The sequence below is a fragment of the Alligator mississippiensis genome, chromosome 3 (assembly GCF_030867095.1).
Source record: "Alligator mississippiensis isolate rAllMis1 chromosome 3, rAllMis1, whole genome shotgun sequence".
Lineage (NCBI taxonomy): Eukaryota > Metazoa > Chordata > Crocodylia > Alligatoridae > Alligator > Alligator mississippiensis.
In genome coordinates, this window is record NC_081826.1 from 198,425,322 (window position 1) to 198,447,221 (window position 21,900).

Sequence of the window (21,900 nt, forward strand, 5' to 3'; positions counted from 1 at the left end):
ATGTGCATCTACACAAGATCAGCAGCTACATTCGTGTAGTGCCGCACTCCCCCACTGTAGTGTGTTGCTGCAGTAATGTAGCCGCAAAATGTAACTGCATGCACAAAGTGCAGTACAGGCAGTTACTGTGCCATGTTTTAGCACTTCCAAAGGGAAGTACTAAAGCACGGTGACATGTAGACATTCACATTTAGATTTAAAATCCAGAGCCATTCCTACTTCACGCCTTAGGTAGTTAGGAATGGATTTCAGGGTTCAGTTAGGTAGGGATAGAGGTCCTTTGTTTGGTGAAACTCGTCACCATTTATTTTCCAGGCCACGTGTATCAGTACCACAAAAATACAGCATCGGGTCCTGTTTTTGTAAATGACTTTGCAGGCAGTGTGAAGCCTCATTAAACTCCACATGGCTCAAGCACAGTCCACTGCAGAATCAGAGCTTTATGGGTACTTAATGGTACCCTGGCTGACTATCTTCAGTTAAAATCAATATTGTATGGAGATTTAATTGCCTTTTCATGATGTGTTCAGATTCAGGGTGCAGCCATTTGGGGAAGTTTGTATATTTGCTGTCCAAATAGAGCATGTCTATAGAATTACTTTTCATCCAGTTCTGTTCAGTTCTGATTGCTAGCACAAAGTTCACATGAAACATAAAGATCATCAAACCTGGGCTCCTTGCTGCTCCTGGGAGGGTACATATCTATTGTAGAATATGCACCCAACAACCTGGTTTAATTGTGTTACAGAAATAATTCATCCTCTACTCCCTGTCCCCTCCTGCTATTTTGTTCCCATCTATTACAGGAGGGACATAACAAGGGAGCAGATAGAAAGGGAAAAGTATGCCTTATATATCTACCTCCTTGCATCAGCATGCAGTCCAAACTATAATGTGACCTAAACATTAGATGGTGGTGTTTGAAGAACTGCACTCTTGTTTCTATGTTCATCTTTGTTATTGGAATAATTGCTGGATATTCTGCCACATTGCATTGCTTCCATTCTCAACATCCTGTCCTCTGGATGCATGTCATATAAACAAATGTGATTATACCACTCTCCAAACAGGTTTGTTCCAGAGTAAGAATGGTAGGCAAAATTTCAACCACCCATTATACAAGGTGTCGTTTGAAAAAAAATAAAAAAAAATCCATTTCTTCTTTTTCTATAAGGGATTACAAGCTTGACCCCTCTTCTCATTCTGTTTTACTACTCCACGAACCCATCCATATTATTTTCCTAAGCAACAAAGAACACTGGTAAGTGGAACAAATGATTGTAAAAGGATCTGAAAATGAGGCTGCATCCCCAGTGCACTATGTTCAGCTGTGCCTGTGGACCCAATTTTAGGTTTAGTTTATTTCTACAGTGTTGTCTACTAGCGTATTCTCCCTTTCTGCAAGTTCCCTCTCTTTGAGGAGACATATCTTATAACATTTTTTTCCTGTGAGATCTTTGAGAATATGGCAAATTTATCTTGGGAATTGTACCTTCTCAGATCTTGATGAATATTTCTTCTGCTGAATGCACCGTATATTAGCATGTCTGCCACTGTTTGCTACTACAGGTAGTGGGATTCTGCAACTCCTCCATATCAATAAACCCACATGCAAATTGACTAAACCAACTCTTTCCATCTATAAAACCAAGCTGAAGTTGACCAAGTTAATCCTCATAATAAAAATACCAGCAGGGGCTAGTATTTTACATTTCAGTGGCTGTGTAGACTAATTAGCTGCAGAGTAATGCATCACCATCTACACATGCAATGGTATTAGGCCACAGTAAACTAATTTACACCACTATAAGATAGTCAGGGACAGTACTATATTAGGCCAGAGTAATTTACTGCAATTGAATGCATGTGTAGATGCTGACCACAAATGTAAATTGTACCTGGTGAGCCCAGCCAGTTGGGAGTCAGGCTCCCACCTAGCCAACACAGCTCCACACTTTCAGCACCCTCATACCCAAATGAGCCCTTGTGCTGCCCAGTGCTGCCACCCAAAGGATGGCACTGAGCAGTCCTGGCATAAACTGCTCTGCCCTGGCTCAAATTGCTGCTGTCCCAGGTGCACATGGAGATGCTGCATCTGGGCATAGTTTACTCTTGCTCAAAGTGCTCTGGAGTTTATTGTTCTGAATTAATTGTATGCATAGATGCACCCAGTGGGTACTACTTGATGTAGCCCTTTCATGTTTAACAAACTGTATGATGCTAAGGAGGTTGTTATAAAATGTCAAGATTCTTTCAAGGCTTTTACAGTGATTTCAATTCTGGTCACATGCATGAGCCAGTGCTTTTATCTGTGTTGCAATCTACTGAGCAATGATCCATTAGTATGTCCTATATTTACATTGTGTCTGCTCATTTTTCATACCATTGATACATAGTGGGCAGAGAAACAGGAAAAGTTTTGCCACAAGAGCTGGTCCAAAAATTTCACTCACAAAAACTTCATTAAAATAATTACCTGTTTTTAAAACATTTTTCATCCAAATGTAACATTACCAAAACAGTCCGTGGCATCGTAACTCAAATCACTCTTAAAATTAACAACCATTTTTTTTCATTCTCTAAACACTGAGGGAGCTGACAGATGAGGAAAAAGAAAAAAAAACAGTGCTTTACTGGAAGATGAATTGCATCAGTTTGATCCACTCCCCAGCATCTGTATAGAGTGGGACTTTTTGGTACTTTTAAATCAGTAGTTAGGTATTAGATAAAAGCACCAAAAAGCCCTGCTCAAGCGCAGAAGCTATGCAGATGCCAGGTGAGCTGGGTCAAACTGACTCAATTCCTCTTCTGGGCACAGTGTGCTCAGTGTGCGGGTGCACTGAGCTGAAAGTAAATGCTGAGGGAGCGGGGATTTCCATGTCTGTAAGCAGCCTGTTTTCAGCAACAAAGTCAGTAGATCCAAATTTTTAATAATGATTTTAAAAGGGCTGACAAATATTTTGTTAAAAACAACATGAATAACAAAGATAATTTTGAAAACTGCAAAACAGAAACAGCTTTGAAATTTCAATTAAAAACAAAAAAACAACAAAAAAAACCCCACATATTGTATTTTGACCAGCTCCATTTGCTACCAACCAAAAATGTAAGGGTCCTTTATCCTGTCTGCTATGTGTGAATAGGAAAGATTCCCTTTCCTACTCTCATTCTGTTGTAATACAGCACATACAACTTATCTAGAAAACATGCCTTTGTAATGTGTCAAGGATCTGGCTCTTAGAGTTATATTCAGACATATAGTGTGCATGTCATAATCAACAACAAACTTTATAATGGCAGATATAGCTACATCTCTATTCCCCACTTCTGCATTGGCCAGCACAGCATAATTTGTGCCTCCTTATATCCCAGAATATTCCAATTATACTCATGAGTCTTGCTCATGGATGTGCAGAGTGTAGCACAAATATCTGCAAAATCAATTTAAGAATTAGTTGCATATAAATTGTGGTTACCAAAATCCTAAGTGTTTATCTGTGGATTGCTAAAATGATACTTATGGCCTAAGGAAGAAGTGAAGTTTCACTCCTGCTACATGAAATTAAGCAATTGGAGAGAATATCCTAGGTCTATTCAATCAACAGCAAATGCTGCACCTTCATGTATTTCCCTGGAGATGTGTTTGTTTGCCTGTTTGTTTCATCCTGTTGTTTGTTCCGAGTTTCTCCTGCACTCACTACCAGAGCTGGAAGAGGCCAGGTATAGAATAATGAGACACTCATTATTATTAATGTATCACTATTTTGCAGATTACAGGATGGATTTTTGAAGGTTTTAGGGGGAAAAACAGCATCACATTTCAAGGCAAACTAAAATATCCCATCACAAAACACAGTAGATTTCTCTGCTTTATGGCAATATAAAATATATTTAACAATCCATCTTCCCAATCAGATGGCAGGTGAGAGGCTAAAACATTGACAAGTTGTGAATGTTTACTTCCCATAGGAGAATTAATGGCTTCATTATGCAAGCCGAGACAAGCACTGAACATTCACTGAAGCTTGAACTCCTAGTGCGATTTAGTGGCAATTCGGCAATAGCATACATGCATTCCCCTCCAGATTATCCCTGACATGCCGGTGGCGCAGCCCATTCTTACCAATGAACTATAGATGACAAGAAATAATGAGTCAAAACACTGCCTGTGCTTATGCAGGGCATTTTTTCCTAAGACAAATTATGCTTTATGAAATTACTGGAGCCAAAGACCAAATAGTATTCCTGTCCAGTATAAACTTTTACTACTTGTAGGACTGGGCTATACTATGTTTGAAGCATACTGACAGCTTTTAAACACAACCAGACAGGCCCCCAAACACAGTTTACCTAAGCAAGTGGTTTTATGGCCTGAGTTTTCTCTGAGAACCACAGTAGCTAAACTGTAGCAAACCCTCCCTCCCTCCCACCTCCTCACCCCCATTTCCCTGTATCTTAGGGTTATCAGTGCAGCATTGCCATTCTGTCTATTCCCCAACTAAGAAACTTGCATGTGGCTATTAGAAGACCATAGGACTCAGAGCAATCATGAAGAATGATGCTAGCAGCAATCAGATGTTACCTGAGTTACTGCTGGAATGCTTTTAGCTGTAGTGAAACCAGGGACCCTGTGAGATTTTGAACAAGTATCTGATCCCTTCACTGATATAAAACCATTAAAGTCCCTGAAGATTTGCACTGGTGTACCAGAACTGAGAAGACAATCATGTAATTGAGTAAATGTCTTTTATGAAGCAGAACTAAAAACACGGTGGACTTCAACTATTTCTTTCACTGCTGAGAAGATAACCAAAATTCTTGTTTTGGGGCAGATTTCATGAAATTTAACATCTCTATAGAGATTATAATTCATGTATGTATTCTCGTTCAGTGTCTCTCGGACAAATTGGTCAGTTGATGATATCCTTGCACTCACAAAGATTATGGTTTCACATCCAAAACAACACCGTGAATTCTTAGAATGATGCCATCTTTGAAGCATTGCATTGGAGGTAGCTCCTGTTCCCCTCTGAAGGCTTTCGAGGCCATACATGGCCTTTTGAACTTTTTTGGGTAGGTTAGGTCAAAACTTCAGTGTTTTGGCAAAATGTACCTAACTCAATCAAACAAATCAAAACCATCACTCTCTCTAAGACCTGCATCACGTATTCTTGTGGGGTAGGGTAGAACAACAATTGCTATGCTGGCAGCTGATAAATTCCTTCTACACTAATACCCAGCAGATAAAATACAACATGGATGAAGATGAACTGTAGTGACCCAGGTGGTATTACTAGATCGAGATGGCAAGGAAGTCTTTGTGTTGCTAGAGCAGTTTCAAAGATTGTGGAGAAATTTAAGTTCCTCTCAGAAATTTCTTCCTAAAAACTTTCCTCCTGGCTCTAGCCCATGACTTCTATTCTCAAGCACAAAATTACCATATTACAATCCCATCTATACTAAGAACTTTACTGAGTTATGAGTCTATCCGGATATCTTTACCAGTCTGGAAACATGATCTGGTCAAGTGCTTTCATTTAAATAGGTGCTACCATTTTGTAGTGGATTCTTGAAAAATGCAGTTAGATTTCTGTAGTGACATGGCCTGAATTGATTTTTAAACTGAATATCTCTGTAAGGCTAAGAACAGGTGTTGCATTTGTCCCTGGACAAGTTGTGACAACATATGTCCTGCAACAGAAATATCTTGGGATTGGTGTATGTACATGTCACCCTTCTAATCAATGTTTAGTGAGTGGCTGAATGCTTTGCTGCTTTTCTGCTGTTGATTCAATGATGCAGTCCCAAGATAACCATTCAGATGGACTTTGCAGTGGCCCAAGATATACTGTTAGTACTTCTTATCCCATAAATCTTTTTAGGATTTATCCCAGGGCAATGGATATGAACAAGTGAACAACTGCACTTTGGCCTTGGATAAAGTGGTTTAACCCAGGACAAATGTGACGTCTGTTTATAGCTGCAGAGCTTTCATGCCTAAGACTCTACATATAAATATATCCTTCTGGCTTAATTATTTAGAACTTTTTTATAGGCATAAACTAAAACAGGTTTACTCATGTGCAATAAGTCACCATTCAAAACCAAGAGTCACAGGCTTCACAGACACCGCTTTTGTTACACTTCTGTACAGCACAGGACTCCCTATCCATTTCAGCTCCTGTCCTGTCCACTTACTGTACACCCAATGATTCCCTAGTAATTTGTACATCTTTCTGATGGGCTTCTTATACCATGTATAGCTGCTTCAGCAGCAACAACTCTCACTGTAGGTTATCCCACACATTGTAGTCTAAGATGCGAGGAAGGAACATATGGTGTATGGGAGGGTAGGGTTGGCTTTGCCCACAGTACTCCTGAGAATATCAGTTCTCTTTCTTTTCACAGATACATACTTTTGCTATTATAAGTGCAGCATATGTACTGACGTGACCCCACCAGTCATGCATAGCGACCCCTCTGTTGGGAACTCCCTATGAAGCTAAATGACCTCTCTTACTCTGAAGAATCCTCCCTGCTTCCCATCTCAGTCAAAACCATTCAGTTGCCTTCTTTTGAGAAGGCAGTGATAGAATAATCAGCCAAGTAAGAACTTGGCAACTTGGTACTATGGATCTATTCCAATACTGTTATCATTTCTAACACCTTTGTCACCCAATTCATTGGCAGGGACAGAACTAATGGAGCATTATATGGAGCATCCAGTGATTCTTCATGGGAGTTGGCCTCTAAAGGGAGTCCCACATACAGTTAGTTAACCATGGCAGTACAGGCAACCCCCACTTAGCACTCTTAATTGGTTCCTGGAAAACCAAGCATTAAGTGAAATCAAAAGTATTTGACAACCCAAAATGGTGACCACGAGTGTTTTTAATGACCCAAGAGGGCAACCACAAGCATTACAGTGAAACTTGCAGAGCGCCAAGTAAAATCAGGTATCAATTTAAAAATGAGCGGTATAGCAAAATAGCGAAGCAGGGGTTGCCTGTACCACCATGTTAGTTTCCTTTTACTAATCTTATTTATGTGCCCCATCATGATAGTCCCCAAGTACTAAGAAATATCAGACCATGTCGTTCTGTTAATTCACACAATGAAGCAGCAGTTGAGTCGAAACTATTCATTCCATTTCACCTCCACATAAGGGGCATCTTTCACTTTTTAGCAGTGGCCAATGCCACAAGCGGTGTGAGCTCCTGTTCTCCTCTGGCCACCATGCTGCTCAAAGCTTCTATTCCTCAGACCTAGCCAGCTTTGTCAAACTGATTGAAACAATAGCACAACATCTCTTGGGGCTGGAATTCAATCAACACCTTTGCCTATGGCCACTCAGTCCCTAAAGGGAAAGCTAATCTCTTGCCCTCATTACTCCTCCACAAGTCAAATGTTGGCTGGTGTTTATGCCTATTCTGACTAGCCTTATCTGAGGTTGGGCTTCTATACTGCAGGGAAGCCAAGCTCTATTCCTCTGATACCTGAGCTTTGAGGTCTGTAATGTCCAGTTTCTTTCTATAGATGATGAATCATTAACTGATTGACACCTTTTATAGCACCTTCTATCTGAAAGCATAAAAAAGCTGAGACTTTCAAAGGCTTAAAAGGGATTTTGGTGTCCAAAGCTATTGAATTTCAATGAGATTTGGATTCCCAAATCCCATATGCCTCTTGGAAAGTCCCGGATGTGATGCTTTATAAATATTAATGTCTGACAACACCAGAGTAAATTTAGTTAGGGAAACTAAATGAATACAGGGACTGAGGTTTCTCACAGTCATTCTTGTGAAGCAGATTTAAGGCTAAAGCAAAGATATGCCAGGCCTCAATTCTCAATTCTCTCTGTTAACCATAAGACCCTTTCTCTCATCTGTCATATTCAGTCTCATCCTTTAATATAAAACCCAGTTTCAACAGGCAGCAATTCCAAGAATAGTTTTCTATGACAAATTTTGTTTGCTGGGTAGTGTGGCAACACGATCATCTATTCACTTGTATTTCCTTTTGAGTGTCTCATGAGTTGAATCTAAATTTGCAAGTACAGCATTAGGGGATAAAAAGGCATATTAATTTTCTTCCCTTTCTAAATGGACCTTCTGGAATCAGTTAATCAGAAGGGCTCAGGGTAAAATTAGGCCCTTACTCAGTTTCTTTCTTTTCTCTTGGGCTTGTAGTGTTTCAGAATCAATGCCAGTGGCTCAGGACACCCCCAAATACCACACCAATATGCTTACACAAGGGAGGAAAACACAATCTGCTACAAACACAGCATTCAATTCCAAACTTCTGGGATCGTATTCAAAGTAGTAATTAAAATTAATTTTAAAACGGATAGAAAATACTTTAGTCCTTTGCAGTAAGAACCATCTTTTTATGCCTGTTCTGTGCCCAGTACAATAGGACTCTAGTTCTGGACAGAGGCCAATGGGCAGTACCACCCTACAAAGTGTAAATAGTCATGAGAATAAACTTCAAGATGCCTTGGCAAAAGGACAACTATGCAGACATTTTTATCCAAAGGAGAACCACATATAGGGTTATGCATGATAATGTAGTTGATAGAACTGGTTGCCTTTCTCCTGTCTGTCATGATTAAAGTCCAACCTGAAGTGTTAGGAGATCTTAGTTAATCTTGCAACAAAGCAGCCTTATATCCCAAAATCACCATATCAAACTACTTAGGGAAGGAATCTTGGGTCAGTTCCAACTCCCTGTTTCTTCAGTTTCCATGAGGAAGATAAGGTAAAATGCTCAGTAACTGAGGAACCAAGGCACCATTTTACCTCCTGATACTGAGTTTTCTGAATTCCCAATGATGGTGGAAAAATGGTATACTTTAGTGGTTCTCAACCTCATTAGACTCAAGGCACTCCTTCAAAAATGCCAGAGCTTAGCTTCCACTCATTGTTTTCATAGTTCCATAGTTGGTAGGGTCAGAAGGGACCTAAGTAGACCATCAAGTCCAACCCCCTGCCATGGGCAGGAATAGATGCTGGGGTCAAACGACCCAGGCTAGGTGATTATCTAGCTTCCTTTTGAAGATCCCCAGGGTAGGAGCAAGCACCACTTCCCTTGGAAGTTGGTTCCAGCTCCTAGTTGCCCTGACTGTGAAGTAGTGCCTCCTGATATCTAGCCTGAATCTACTCTCAGTCAACTTATGGCCATTATTCCTTGTTACTCCCAGTAGTGTTCGGGGGAACAGGGACTCTCCCATAGCCTGCTGGTCCCCCTTGGCCAGTTTGTAGACAGCCACCAGATTCCCCCTCAGCCTTCTCTTGTGGAGGCTGAACAGGTTCAGGTCCCATAGCCTCCACTTGCAGGGCCTGCCTTGCTGCCAGAGGATCATGCAGGTGGCCCTCCTCTGGACCCTCTCAATGCTGGCCACATCCTTCCTGAAGTGTGGCACCCAGGACTGGATGCAGTACTCCAACTGCAGCCTGACTAGTGTTGCACAGAGGGGGAGGATCACCTCCTTGGACCTGCTCGGGATGCTTCTGTGGATGCATGACAAGGTGCAGTTGGTCTTACTGACTGCGTCCTCGTATTGGTGGCCCATGTTCATCTAGGAATGAATAATGACTCCAAGATCTTTTTCTGCTTCTGTGCTGATGAGAAAGGAGTTCCCCAGCCTGTAGGTATGCTGCTGGTTCTTCCTCCCCAGGTGCAATACCTTGCACATGTCCGTATTGAAACCCATCCTGTTCTCATCCGCCCACCCCTGTAACCTGTCCAGATCTAGTTGTAGTCCAGAAAGACTACCTCCACTGCGACACCTACGTCCAAGGATTTTGTGACCTTGTCGTAGAAGGCCACCAGGATGGTCTGACAGGACCTGCCTCGAATGAACTCATGTTGGTTGCCCCTAAGCATGATCCCCCCTGCTGGTCCCTCACAGATGTGCTCCTCGATAATTTTCTCAAAGAGCTTCCCTAGGACTGAGGTAAGACTAATGGGCCTGTAGTTTCCTGGGTCCTGCTTCCTCCCTTTTTTGAAAATGGGGACCACATTGGCCCTTTTCCAGTCCTCTGGCACCTCACCAGAGCACCATGAGTTCTCGTAAAGCTGTGCCAGGGGTCCCGCAATGACCTCTGCCAATTCCCTCAGCACTCTGGGGTGGAGATCATCAGGACCTGCTGATCTGAACACATCTAGTCCCACCAGAAGTTCCCTGACCAGGTCCTCACTAACCCTGAACCTGGCAGTGCCTCCCCTGGGTCAGTCGGTGATCCTGGTCGGGGGGATGTCCTGGTCCCTGCTCAAAAAAAATGGAGGCAAAGAAATTGTTAAAGAGGTTAGCTTTGTCATCAGATTTCCTAGCATGTCCTGCAGAAGCCCTAGTAGAAACCCAGTACCTTCTTTTTACCTGCTATGTATTTAAAAAAGGACTTCTTGTTATCCTTGATCCGGGTCACTAGTCTCAGTTCCATCTCTGCCTTGGCCTTCCTAACAGCCCCCCTACAGCCTTGAGCAATGGAGGTATAGTCCTCCTTGGTGATGGCCCCTCCCTTCCATTGGGTGTGCGCCTCCTTTTTAGCTCTGAGACATTCCTGGATGTTTTTGGTGAGCCATGGGGGCTTTTGAGCACTCTTGCCTCCTTTGATCCGCATTGGGATTGTCGCCTTTTGGGCTTGGAGGATCGTCTCCTTCAGGAACAACCTCTCTTCTTGGACTCCCAACTCCCCTCCCCTCCGGGACCTCAGTATCTCCCCAACTAGTCTCCTTACCTCATTGAAATCCACCCTCCTGAAGTCTAGGACTGTTGCCTGGCTGCAGGCGTTTGACACCCTGTGCTGGATGGTAAATTCCAGTAGGTGATGATCGCTATCGCCCAGGTGGTCGAGAACACACAGTCCACTCGCCAGGTCATCTCCCGTGGCCAGGACCAGATCCAACAAGACATTCCCCCTGGTGGGCTTATGCACTTCCTGGGTTAGATGGAGTTTTGACTCAAAAAATAAGAGCAATTCTTCTGTTCCAAAAGAAAGACCACAACAGGTCAGAATGTTTCTGACACTCGATTCCTCTTTGAAATCTCTGGGTTTGTCTTGTTTGCACACCTAACAGTGCTAATATTACATGGCACCCCACAGCACTCTCAAAAGGGTCTCACACTACTCCAGGGTGCTACGGCACCCTGGTTGAGAATCACTGGTCTAGTTGCTATGACACTAGACTGGGACTTGGGAGACATGGCATTAGCTGCTGAACTTTCTACATTACCTTGGATAAATCACTTAATCTACATCAGTTCCCCACTCTGTTATACTGGACATTATATTTCAGTACCTTAGAGGAGTATCTTGGCTGTCCAGAGCCAAGATAAAATGGTCATGATTGCTCTACATGTAGGATGAATTTTCAGGGGGTGTTTTTCCATCTTGCAAGAGCAGACTTTGCATCATCTCCATCATCCTCTGGCTTTCTTAGTGCATTCTGTACTGTCTTTCTATTGAAGATTAGAATTTCCATGGAGCAAAGGCCAATACATGTGTTTGTGTAGCATCAAGAAATGTGGTAGTAAAAACTGGTGAAATAACATCAATAAAAATTAATCATTTGGATTATGCAAGAGGATCTATTGGGAAGAAACCAATATACAATGTACAGCAGATAAAACACTGAACTGAGATTTAAAAGACCTTTGTTTTGATTTACTTCTCTGCCATTGGCCTGCCAAGTGACCTTGATTGGGCAAATCAATCAGAATCATAATGTTAAAGCAGCACAGAGTTTAAAAAAAATGCAGGGGTCATCTATGCCAACCCCCTGAGGAGATGTATATTGCATCTTCTCTACCTCAGTTTCCGCATGTGTAAAAGGAAAATAATGGTATTTGCCTCATTCTAAAATGCTATACATCTATGGAATAAAAGTATCTTAAAGCTACATAGGTATTACTATTATTATAAATAATAAACTCCATCACCACAGTTAGAGACATACCTCACAACCTAACAGAACTCAAATCTGGAATGGAATACATGACAAAGATTCCAATTGAGGAACACAACAAATGATTCAAGGAAGATACTTGAAATGCTGTAAATTGTCTGTTAGTAGAACCAACTGCCGTAATAATCTATATTACATGTTCCTTTTTTAATGTATGTAATTTTCTGTAATAAGAGTGACAGGTGAGAGAAAAGCAGGTAAGGAATGACATCCCTTGAAATGAGGTACAATTGAGAAGTCTGATTAAAGAGGTAAAATTACTTTTTTTTAAATCTAGTGTTATTTCTAAGTTACATGCATTATATTGTTATGAATAAGCGTGCAGAAGAGAGTCAATGAGTGCAGGTTCTATCATGTGCTGCCCATATACCAATGTTTGTGCTTTTTTGCAAAGACTGTATGTAGCAGGCAAAGAAGTCTGGTAAGCTAACAAAGATTTCTGAAGAGCAGGTTAAAAAGCTTTTTGCAGGTTGCATTTCAACATTTCTGATCTGAATTTCCCCAGAACAAAAATGTGCTCTAAGAATAGTTAATGACACATCTACAGCCATAGCTGTTACCCACAAATCAGAAACCCAGCACATAAGCAGTTACTGATGTACATTCTTATAACAGCATGCTTTAAAAGGCTGCAAATTAAAGAGTAAGTCAGCAGAGAACTGGCCCTCAGCTGGCACTGTTCCAAAGCAGCTGAAATGAATTACAGCACTTCAAATGAAAGAAGTAACAAAGAAATAACAAAAGCCTTTTAAAACTCAGCACTTTTGCCAGGTGGGGAGTGTTTGAATGGGTGTAACTGAGGTGTATGATGAATTAGTGGCTTCAGACTGACTGATACTATACAGGATGTGGAGTCTAATACTTAGGCCAAATAAAGTCAGTATACCAGCAATGAGGAAACAACCAAAAGTTTTCATAATGCACATTACAAACAAAACAACAGTATCAAGTAATTAATGGTTTCATACAAGAATAACATTTTACTATGGGATTTTACAACCAAGGGAAATCATGAGCATATATCCCAAATAATAAGCCCTTTGGTAACTTCAACATGGAATTTCCATTTATTGTATTGCTGCCTAGTTATCATTTCATAACTATGTCACAAACCAATTATGTTCGGGATGGGGGGCAAAGGGAGCTTTATGGGGTCTCATGCATGTTGTCTTGAATTTGTTCTACTACTATGCCATGTGTAGTCTCTACCTATAGGTAGTGCCAAGCTGTATTGAACCTTATTATTATTATGTCTGCATGAATTGTGGCATTTGCTATAAGTGCAATTTTGGTACATTGTGATATTTTAGCCAAGACTGTTTAGCGGGACACTGATTAACTTAAGAGTTCCTTGCCTACTCATACTTCAGAGAAGTAATAGCTGAGACTTAGCACCCGAAAAGAGTTTATTTACTCATTAAACAGGCCATTCCAGACAATGATGAATTTACGTTTTAAAGAAGGCATCAGTAAGAATATATTTTAGCTATTCAAGTCACTGTGGGAAGGATATGTCCCACTGTATTTTTAGGATATTGGATTAGTTATCTTCATGTCTGACAGGATGCATGTATTCTCCTGGTTTTAATTAGGTCAGCAAAGACTTTTAGTTTGGTAAACATGCACGGGGGGGGGGGGGGGGGGGGGGGGGAAAGGCAGGAAATGATATGCTGTGTGGGTTCCCCAAGAATCCAACATGATGTACATAAAAGGGGAAAGAAGAAACCATCCTTAAGTGTTGCCTTGAGCAATCTTTTGTCTCCAGCCTTCCTGGGCACAGAGAAGGCTGCAGGCCCTTTACCAGAGGGCTGAGTAAAGAGACTGACCAAAGAACGTGCAGGAGGCCCCAGTAGAGAGTTCAGAGGCAGAAGTTGCTTTCTAACCTGTTGAGCTGTATAGGAAATGCATTCTTGGATTTAAGATGCAGTTGGGGAACAGATTATGATGCTGATTATTATGGCCAGCCTGGTAGGCACTGCCATCCCCGCCCCTCACAGACCAATGTTGGAGTCCCGTGTGGGCCATGGAAGGGATTTAAACCCCCACCCAGCGTGCTAGCCTGGGGCTGGTGCCTAGCCCCATCCCTTCCACTCTAGCAGGGATGGGGGAAAGTCTCACTTCCCTCCCCTTTGGCAGTGGCTGGCGGGCATGCTCTAGCACCGCTTGGCTTCTCCCTTGAGCCACTGCAGGCATGCTGCTGCATTTCCTTCATCAAAAGTGAACGTCTGTCCATTTGCTAATTGGTTCAAGCTGCGCAGCTTAGACTAACCTGCAAAGTCTGAATCAATTTAAACTTGGGCTTTTTGCTTGTCTGTACCTAACCCAGAAGACTACAAAGTCCTATATCAAATGGTTCTGCAACATAATTACATCTGTATCATCACTTATGATGTCATTTATCTGATAATATACAATGTGTGTTATTCAGCAGAACTCATAAGAACATAAGAAATGCTATTTACTGAATAAGATCATAGGTCCATCTGTCTCATTTCTGTCTCCAAATGGCAGAGAGTAGATGCTGAGGGGGAAGTGAATATACCTCTGACCATCCTTGTTGCCTTCCTCATTACCTTTTCTGGTCCTTCCATATCCTTTTTTAAATATGGAGACCAAAACTGCATACAGCACTCAAGGTGGACCTGCACCATAGATTTATAAAGCAGTATAATGACATTTTTTGTTTTGTTTACAATTTTCTTAGCATTTTGTTTACCATTTTGATTGCTGCTAAACACTCAGCTGATGTTTTAGTAAACTGTCCATAAGGGCTTGAAGATCTCTTTCCTGTGTGGCAAGCAAGTATAGAGCCCATCATCTTGTATGTACGTTTTGGGTTATTTTTTCCCATGTGCATCACATTGCACTTATCAACATTGGATTTTATCTGCCATTTTGTTGTCTGTTCACTCAATTTTGCAAGATCCTTCTGTAGTTCTTCACAGTCCTTTTTTGTCTCTTCCACGCTAAGTAATTGTCACCTGCAACCTTGGCCACTCACCATTCACCCTCCTCTCCAGATCATGTACAATACATTAAAGAGCACCAGTCCCAACACAGATTCTGGGAGGTTGGGGAAGAGGCACTGTTTTCTTCTTTCCATTCTAAAAACTGAACATTTATACTCACTCTTCGTTTTCCATCCTTAAACCAATTTTGGATCCACAAGTAGACCTTCCCTCTGATCCCATGACAACCAGTTTCATTAAGAGACTGATGTGGGACTTTGACAAAGGCTTTTTTGAAGATAAGTATAAGGTCTGTTCAGCTGCTAAGTGGTTGGGGACTGCATGCCCTACAGGTCATTTTAGCAGAGGCCACACATTGTGTGGTCTGCATCAGGGCAAGCCATGGGTCCCTCAGGATACATACCACACAGACACTTCTTCCCCACCCCCAGCTTCACCTCACATCTGCATCCCCACATTGCTGCAATGTGCGTCTGCCCAGACATCCCCCTTCCCACCACTGCACTGTATGACCACCCCCCAACACCACTATACCATGAAGCCCCAGTCCACCCTCCACTCCCCTCCCTGCACCTCTCCATTCTGCTCAGCCCCTGGGTCCCAGGTGGGAAGCAGAAGCCAGTGAAGAGAGGGGTAGCCCAGGAACTATGGCTGCTGTTGCAGCTGGAAAGATGGTGGGAAACAGCAGCCAGGCAGGACCCTGGCACCCTCAACCCTTTGCAGGCTGAATGTGGTCCACAGGCCACCATTTAAACAGCCCTATCTACATTCTTGTTAACACCTTCAAAGAAGTCGATGATGTTGGTGAGGCAGGACCTCCCTAAAGAAAAGCAAATTTTGTTCATCCATGTGCTGTTCAATCATTTTTAAGTTACTGGTTATACCAAATTGCAGGAACAGAATTTGGACTCACCAGTTCATGGTTCCCTGGGTCCTTTCTGAAGCACTTTTTAAAGACTGGAGTTACTTTGGCAATCCTCCAATCCTCCGATACCAAAATGGTTTTGAGTGACACGTTGCATATCACAGTTAGTGCAGCAGTTTTAAATATGAGCTCTTACAAGACTTAAGGATAGCATTTTCCAGTCTTTTGATACCTGGGGCACACTTTGTTTTCTGGATTAAACTTGCAGGCACCCTTTGCTCCCTGCAGGCCAGATCTGGTCTGCAGGCCTGGTCCTGTGCACAGAGCTGGCCCAGCCAAAGCGCAATTCCTCTGCATGGCTATCATGGTTTGATCCTGATCCAGCCATGTTGGGCTAGCCTACCTGGAGCCCAATCCCTCCACAAAGGGCTAGCATAGCTATGACCCGATCCAGCCATACAGGGTCAACCTCACTGTAGCCCCACCCGGCTCATTTTTGTGATACACTTCTGCCACTCTTGCGGCACATCAGTGTACTCTGGCACACCTTGGGAATCACTGCTCAAGGGTGCACATCTTCAGGTCCTGGGAATTTGTTACTGTTTAGTTTATCACTCTATTCTAAAACCTCATCTACTGATAGCTCAATTTGGGTCACTTCTATTGCCTTGTTTTCCAAGTGGAATGGCCCCAATGAAAGAATCTCCCCAACATTTTCCATATTAACAAGATGCAGCTGGGTTCACTTCGGTGGAAGTATCACACTTTGCACTGCCTCAAGATCTAATGCAAGTCTAGAACAATTGTACAGAGAGATGCAAAAAGTTACATACAGATCTGCTTGATGTTCTTAGATCTTTAGATGAAGAGCACTGTGTAAGTCAGTGGTTCTCAATCTTATTAGACTAAAGGCACCCCTTGAAAAAAACCCAGCTCTTAGCTTTTACTTGTTTCTTGACTATAGAAAAATTATAAAGCAATCCTTCTGGTGCAAAGAACTCAACAGGACCACAACAGGACAGAATATGTTTGACACTACGGATTCCTATTAGAAATCTCTGGGTTTATCTTGTTAACCTTTTGTAGGTGTTTGCATGCCTAATGGTGCTAATATTGTGCAGCACCCTGAAAAGGATCTTGCAACACCCTAGTTAGGAATCACTGGTTTAAGTATTGATATTCAATATAGTCTGCATGGGTCTGTATTTATATATTCACACATATACTGACATGTAACATTTATTTCTCTCTCAGACTTGCAAATAAAATGTGCTTTAAAGCAATAGAAAGCCTCTACATGTTTTCTCACTATTTTCTGAAAAAGAAGGGACTAAGAGCTGGCCAAAAAACATGCTAACAATGTTTGCAGCTCCCAGACTATGTGTAAATCCCTCCCAGCAGAAACACTATATTTATAACACATGATTTCAAAGGAATCCAGTGTGCTAATCTCAATTGCACAGTTCACCATGAACAGGGTGTCTTGATCTCTGTGAGATTTTGTATTTTTTGTTACCACTTGTTTTACTGGAGCAGGTGGCCAAATTTAGAGTGGTGGGGGCTGTTTCCATGAAGAAGACATGTTGATGATGTTTCTTTGATGCAGTCCTGTTTATTTACAAAGCACATGCAATGACCAACTTCCCTGTTTAGTCCTGTTAGAGCAGGACTCTAACAAGAGACAATTTCTTACTCAGAGTTCACAGTTCAAAGCTCCTTTCCAGTCTGCACTTAGCCCCAAGTTCTCCTTCTTAAGTTCTCCAAAGGCCAGAGTCAATTTGCTTCTTTTGACTATATCCCTAGCTTTTCTGACTCCTCTTTCAGTTTTTATGACCTCTCTTTTACTGATACGCAAGCCTTCACAAAACTGTAGCCATTGAAACCCCTCCAGCTACATACATCTTGCCCAAGGCTCTGTCTTAACTAGTGACATGACTATGTTAGAAGTGACAATTTTTGCCTGATTTGGTCCCTGAAAGTGGTCTACATCCATGACCAAACAGCGCAGAGCAGGAGACCACTTTAAAAGGGCCTAATCCCGCAAAAATCTGAACCCATTGCATGAGGGTTCAGATGAACACACTCTGAGACAGAACCTATTCTGAAACATCTCTGCAGAACTTGCTGTTGCTATTGCCTGTTGCTGTTTTCAGAATTAAAAGGGGGAAAAGGAGTAGAGGGAGTTTGGTCTGGGGGTTTTTCAGCAGGCAATGGCTATGGTGGGGCATTCACCTGCCCCACCCTCCAGCGCTGGCTGGGAAACCCCAAGAAGAGCACACACCAACTGCTGAAACTTCCTTAGCCTGACGAAGGGTTCTTGAACCCGAAAGCTTGCTTACTAAATATTCTCCAACCATTTGGGTTGGTCTAATAAAAGATATCAAATTCACCCAAGGAACCTTGTCTGCCTATGTCCTTAGACCAACATGGCTACAACCTAAACCCCTGCTACATTTGAGGTGGAGCTTTACTCTTTCTTACAGCTAATTTAAGTCAAGGGTGGTTGTTACATGCAATCCATATCATTATATATTTGGACAACATCATTCCAGTGACTTCAACAATATATAAAAATAAGATCATATGGCTATGTATGGAGTGAAAGAGAAGGAGATACGGAGAATACAGAGATAATATCAGTATTTCAGAAAGCTTTACTTCTTCTCCCTTCACCTAACAACACTCTCTGCCATGCAGCTGTTTTCACTAGCTGTGGAGAACTCAGCTGCACCAAAAGACAGTCTTAAAGTCACATGCTAAATTTAAATTTCTAGGCAACTATTCAAAAAAGAAGAGTTCTCTCCCTAGTGGTATCATTTCACAGGTTCTGTCCATGCTTCAGAACTCCCTCTCTGGTTTTAATCAGTTGCTAAAGAATGAAGCAGCAGCCAGTAAATTCAGTCAAGCATCTATACTCGACTAGAATAAAATTACCTACTAACAAAACAACATATGGCACACTTACTTAGTCTAAGACTTTGTAAAAAGTGTTCAATGGATAGATTTACTGCCTCTACATTGTTTTAAAACTGCCTCTGTATAGCTGCCATTTCCCAAATGAATATTTGCTCTGAACATTATGGAAAGCATATCTAATGCAGCACTGTAACCATGTTTTAATTAGTACCTAATAAATAAAAGGATAAATCTTTCACTCCATATGAACCTCAGTAGAACTCCATTACTTCTGAAGCTGTGTTAATGCAATCACTGAAGCCACTTTCTGCTAGACTCATGAAGATTTGGGTTCACCTTCCTGAGAGACCTAGCATCCTAGCACCAAGGTGATAAGCGGCTCATCTACTAATGACCAAACTGAGAACTGATGAGAATTGCTAATATTTTTAGTGTCTAATTCTTTTCACATCAGCAACATACCAGACATAGTTCTTTATTTGATGTGTTTGTCTTAAGTAAGTGATTGGTTTTTGTTTATCAGGGGAATATGCTGATCATCTGGGTCAATGTCTATTCTGTGATGCATCCTGTTCTAAGTGCACAGGACCAAAGCAGAATGACTGTATTGGCTGCCCTATCACAAGGTAAGTAGACTATATTATAATTATTTATTTGTATTGCAATAGTATGAAAAGGCCTTCAACTGAACAGGGCTCCAGTGTATTATGTACTGGACAAACACAGAGGAGGAGACACTAAAACCTAGGAACTGCCTGTCTGAATTAAATTAAGATACAAGAAGGGATTGTGACAAACAAATTAGGAGAAGGAAGATGGAGAACAAAGGTTACACAGATGAAACTAGATGGTTACATAGTTAACAGTTGCACAATCAAATCATTCCTTGAAAGTATGGATGTTTTCTTTAAATACATAAATCAATCCATCTATCTTTAACTGGCACACAAGCAAGCCGTAAGTGTTAGCTGGAAGACCAACAGAGATGGGACCTGTGGAGGATTCAATGGAAGAGATTTGTGCTAATGGAACTTGGCGCAAAGAATGTAAGGTGATACTGCTTACTTGCAGTCTGACATCAAGAGTAAATTTCCAGCTTGCCCCCACATTTGTCCACAAAACCCCAGTTTTGAATCTATTTTCTCTGCACAATGTTGTTCTGCCCAGTACCCTAGCATGGTGTAAATGAGCATGGAAAGAGCAATGGTCTAACAAGGACACAATAAGCCAGCAATTCCCAATCTGTGGTACATATACCACCAGTGGTATGCAGACAACCTGTCAGTGATACACGTTAACAGATTTATTATAATTACTTTATATGACAAAAATTGCTGGTGGTACTTAAGGTTCAACTGGAAAATTTGCTGGTGGTATTCAAGGTTGTATCATTTTAAATTGGTGGTGCACTCTCTGTCATAGTTTGGGAACCACTGCAATAAACTATTTAAAGTTGTACAGAAGTGACATATATTTCCTTGGAAGGAAAGTCCTGAATTAAATCCAAACCACCACTCAAATTTCAGGAAAGTTTGAATCTGTATCTCAGAGGCACATCTAGTATTTACACAAAGGCACTACTACTGACTCTAAATCCCATATTCTTACAGCATATGGGAAATTATAAATTTGATTCTTCTTTCATCTATACACTTTAGTGAAATCAATAGAATTGTCCCACAATAAAGTTACTCCACATTTGCATTAGGGTGAGACCTGAATGAGGACCTATACATTTTTGGCATGCTAAAAAAGCAAATGAAATCAAACCCAAGCATATAATTTATTATATCCCATGTCATTGCAAAATAATACATCTTTGATTATATCTGCAGCATAAGACGACACATCCAGTAGGGACAAGGAATTAATTCACCTTTGATATAACTCTTTTGGCTTCCATTACTTACACCATGGATCAGTTTAGCTCAAGTTGTCTCACCAGAGTTCTAGACTCAGATCTGGAGTTCTCTATTTCTGTGCAATAAATAAGATACAAACCTTATGTTATTCTAACAGAAATCCTGTATTATGTATAAAAAAAAAAAGAGGTACAAGGTGATCTAATTTTAACTCAATGACACAAATTATCTAACTTCCTGTTTGCAATGATCTAGCTCTTCTTCTTTAACTTGTATGACCTTTTGAAGAGATGCTATAATCTATACCAGAGTGTCATGGCAGGGTCCTTCAGGAGGGCCGTGATCTCCTCAAGGTCCCTCGCTCCGTGTCAAGGCTGGCCCAAGGCACCCTCTTGTTCTTGCCCGCCACGTTTTTGATGTTTTTTATATATATATATATATATATATATATATATATATATATATATATATATATATATATATATATATATATATATATATATATATATATATATATATATATACACACATACACACACACACACAGTTGGGAGGCTGCCTATGACTCCCTGGGCACAGCTACTCGGGACCTCTGTCCCCATGTGTTCCTGGACCCCCTGGGGTCTCCCGGTATAATGGGTGCTCCCCAGGCACCCTAGCCTTATGGGCTGCGCGTGGCTCTTACCACCCCTAATACCACGCCCCAAGCCTCGCTGATGTAATAGACGTTGGTGTGTCTGCACGCCCGCTTCCTGGGCCCTTCTTCTATAATCTAGCCCACTCTTGGGCCTTCTCTACACTAGGCTAGTCCCCTCTGGGATGTCCCCTCGAGCCGCTGGTCTTTTAGGCCCGCCGCACCACTACCCTCTCTAGTACGGGCTCACCGCACTGCTACTCCCCATCCTCTCGGGGGGCAACCGCAGCACCTTGCCCTTGTCCTGGGTTTTTCACAGTGCTAGCCTGTTACCAGGCTCGCTACTCCTGTCCTGGGTTCTTTAGATATTGCCCCTCTCAGGCTCCTCAATATCGCCCTGCTCTAGGGCTCCTCAGTATGGCCCCTCTCGGGCTCCTCAGTAATCGCCCCTCCTTGGGGCTGGGGCCTATGCACCCCACAAGTGACACTCTTGCCAGCATCTGCTGCACCCATCCTGTGCTCCCTAATATGGCGCTCCCCCTCTTCGGGGCTCGCCGTGCCCACCTTGGGCTTCTCAATAGACCAATATGGTGCTCCCCCTCTTTGGGGCTTGCCGTGCCCACCTTGGGCTCCCTGATAAAAATCACCCTTCTCCCTGGGGCTGGGGTCTATGTACCCCACACACAA

The 21,900-nt window shown here is 42.0% G+C and overlaps 1 protein-coding gene across 1 annotated transcript in view; it reads left to right on the top strand.

The window, feature by feature from the left end:
• Window positions 1-21,900, top strand: part of PCSK5 (proprotein convertase subtilisin/kexin type 5) — a 374,668-nt gene that overhangs the window by 291,725 nt on the left and 61,043 nt on the right. Inside the window, exon 21 of the mRNA XM_006272449.4 lies at window positions 19,241-19,343. Within this exon, the coding sequence (XP_006272511.1) occupies window positions 19,241-19,343 (103 nt within the window). The remainder of the gene's footprint in view (window positions 1-19,240; window positions 19,344-21,900) is intronic.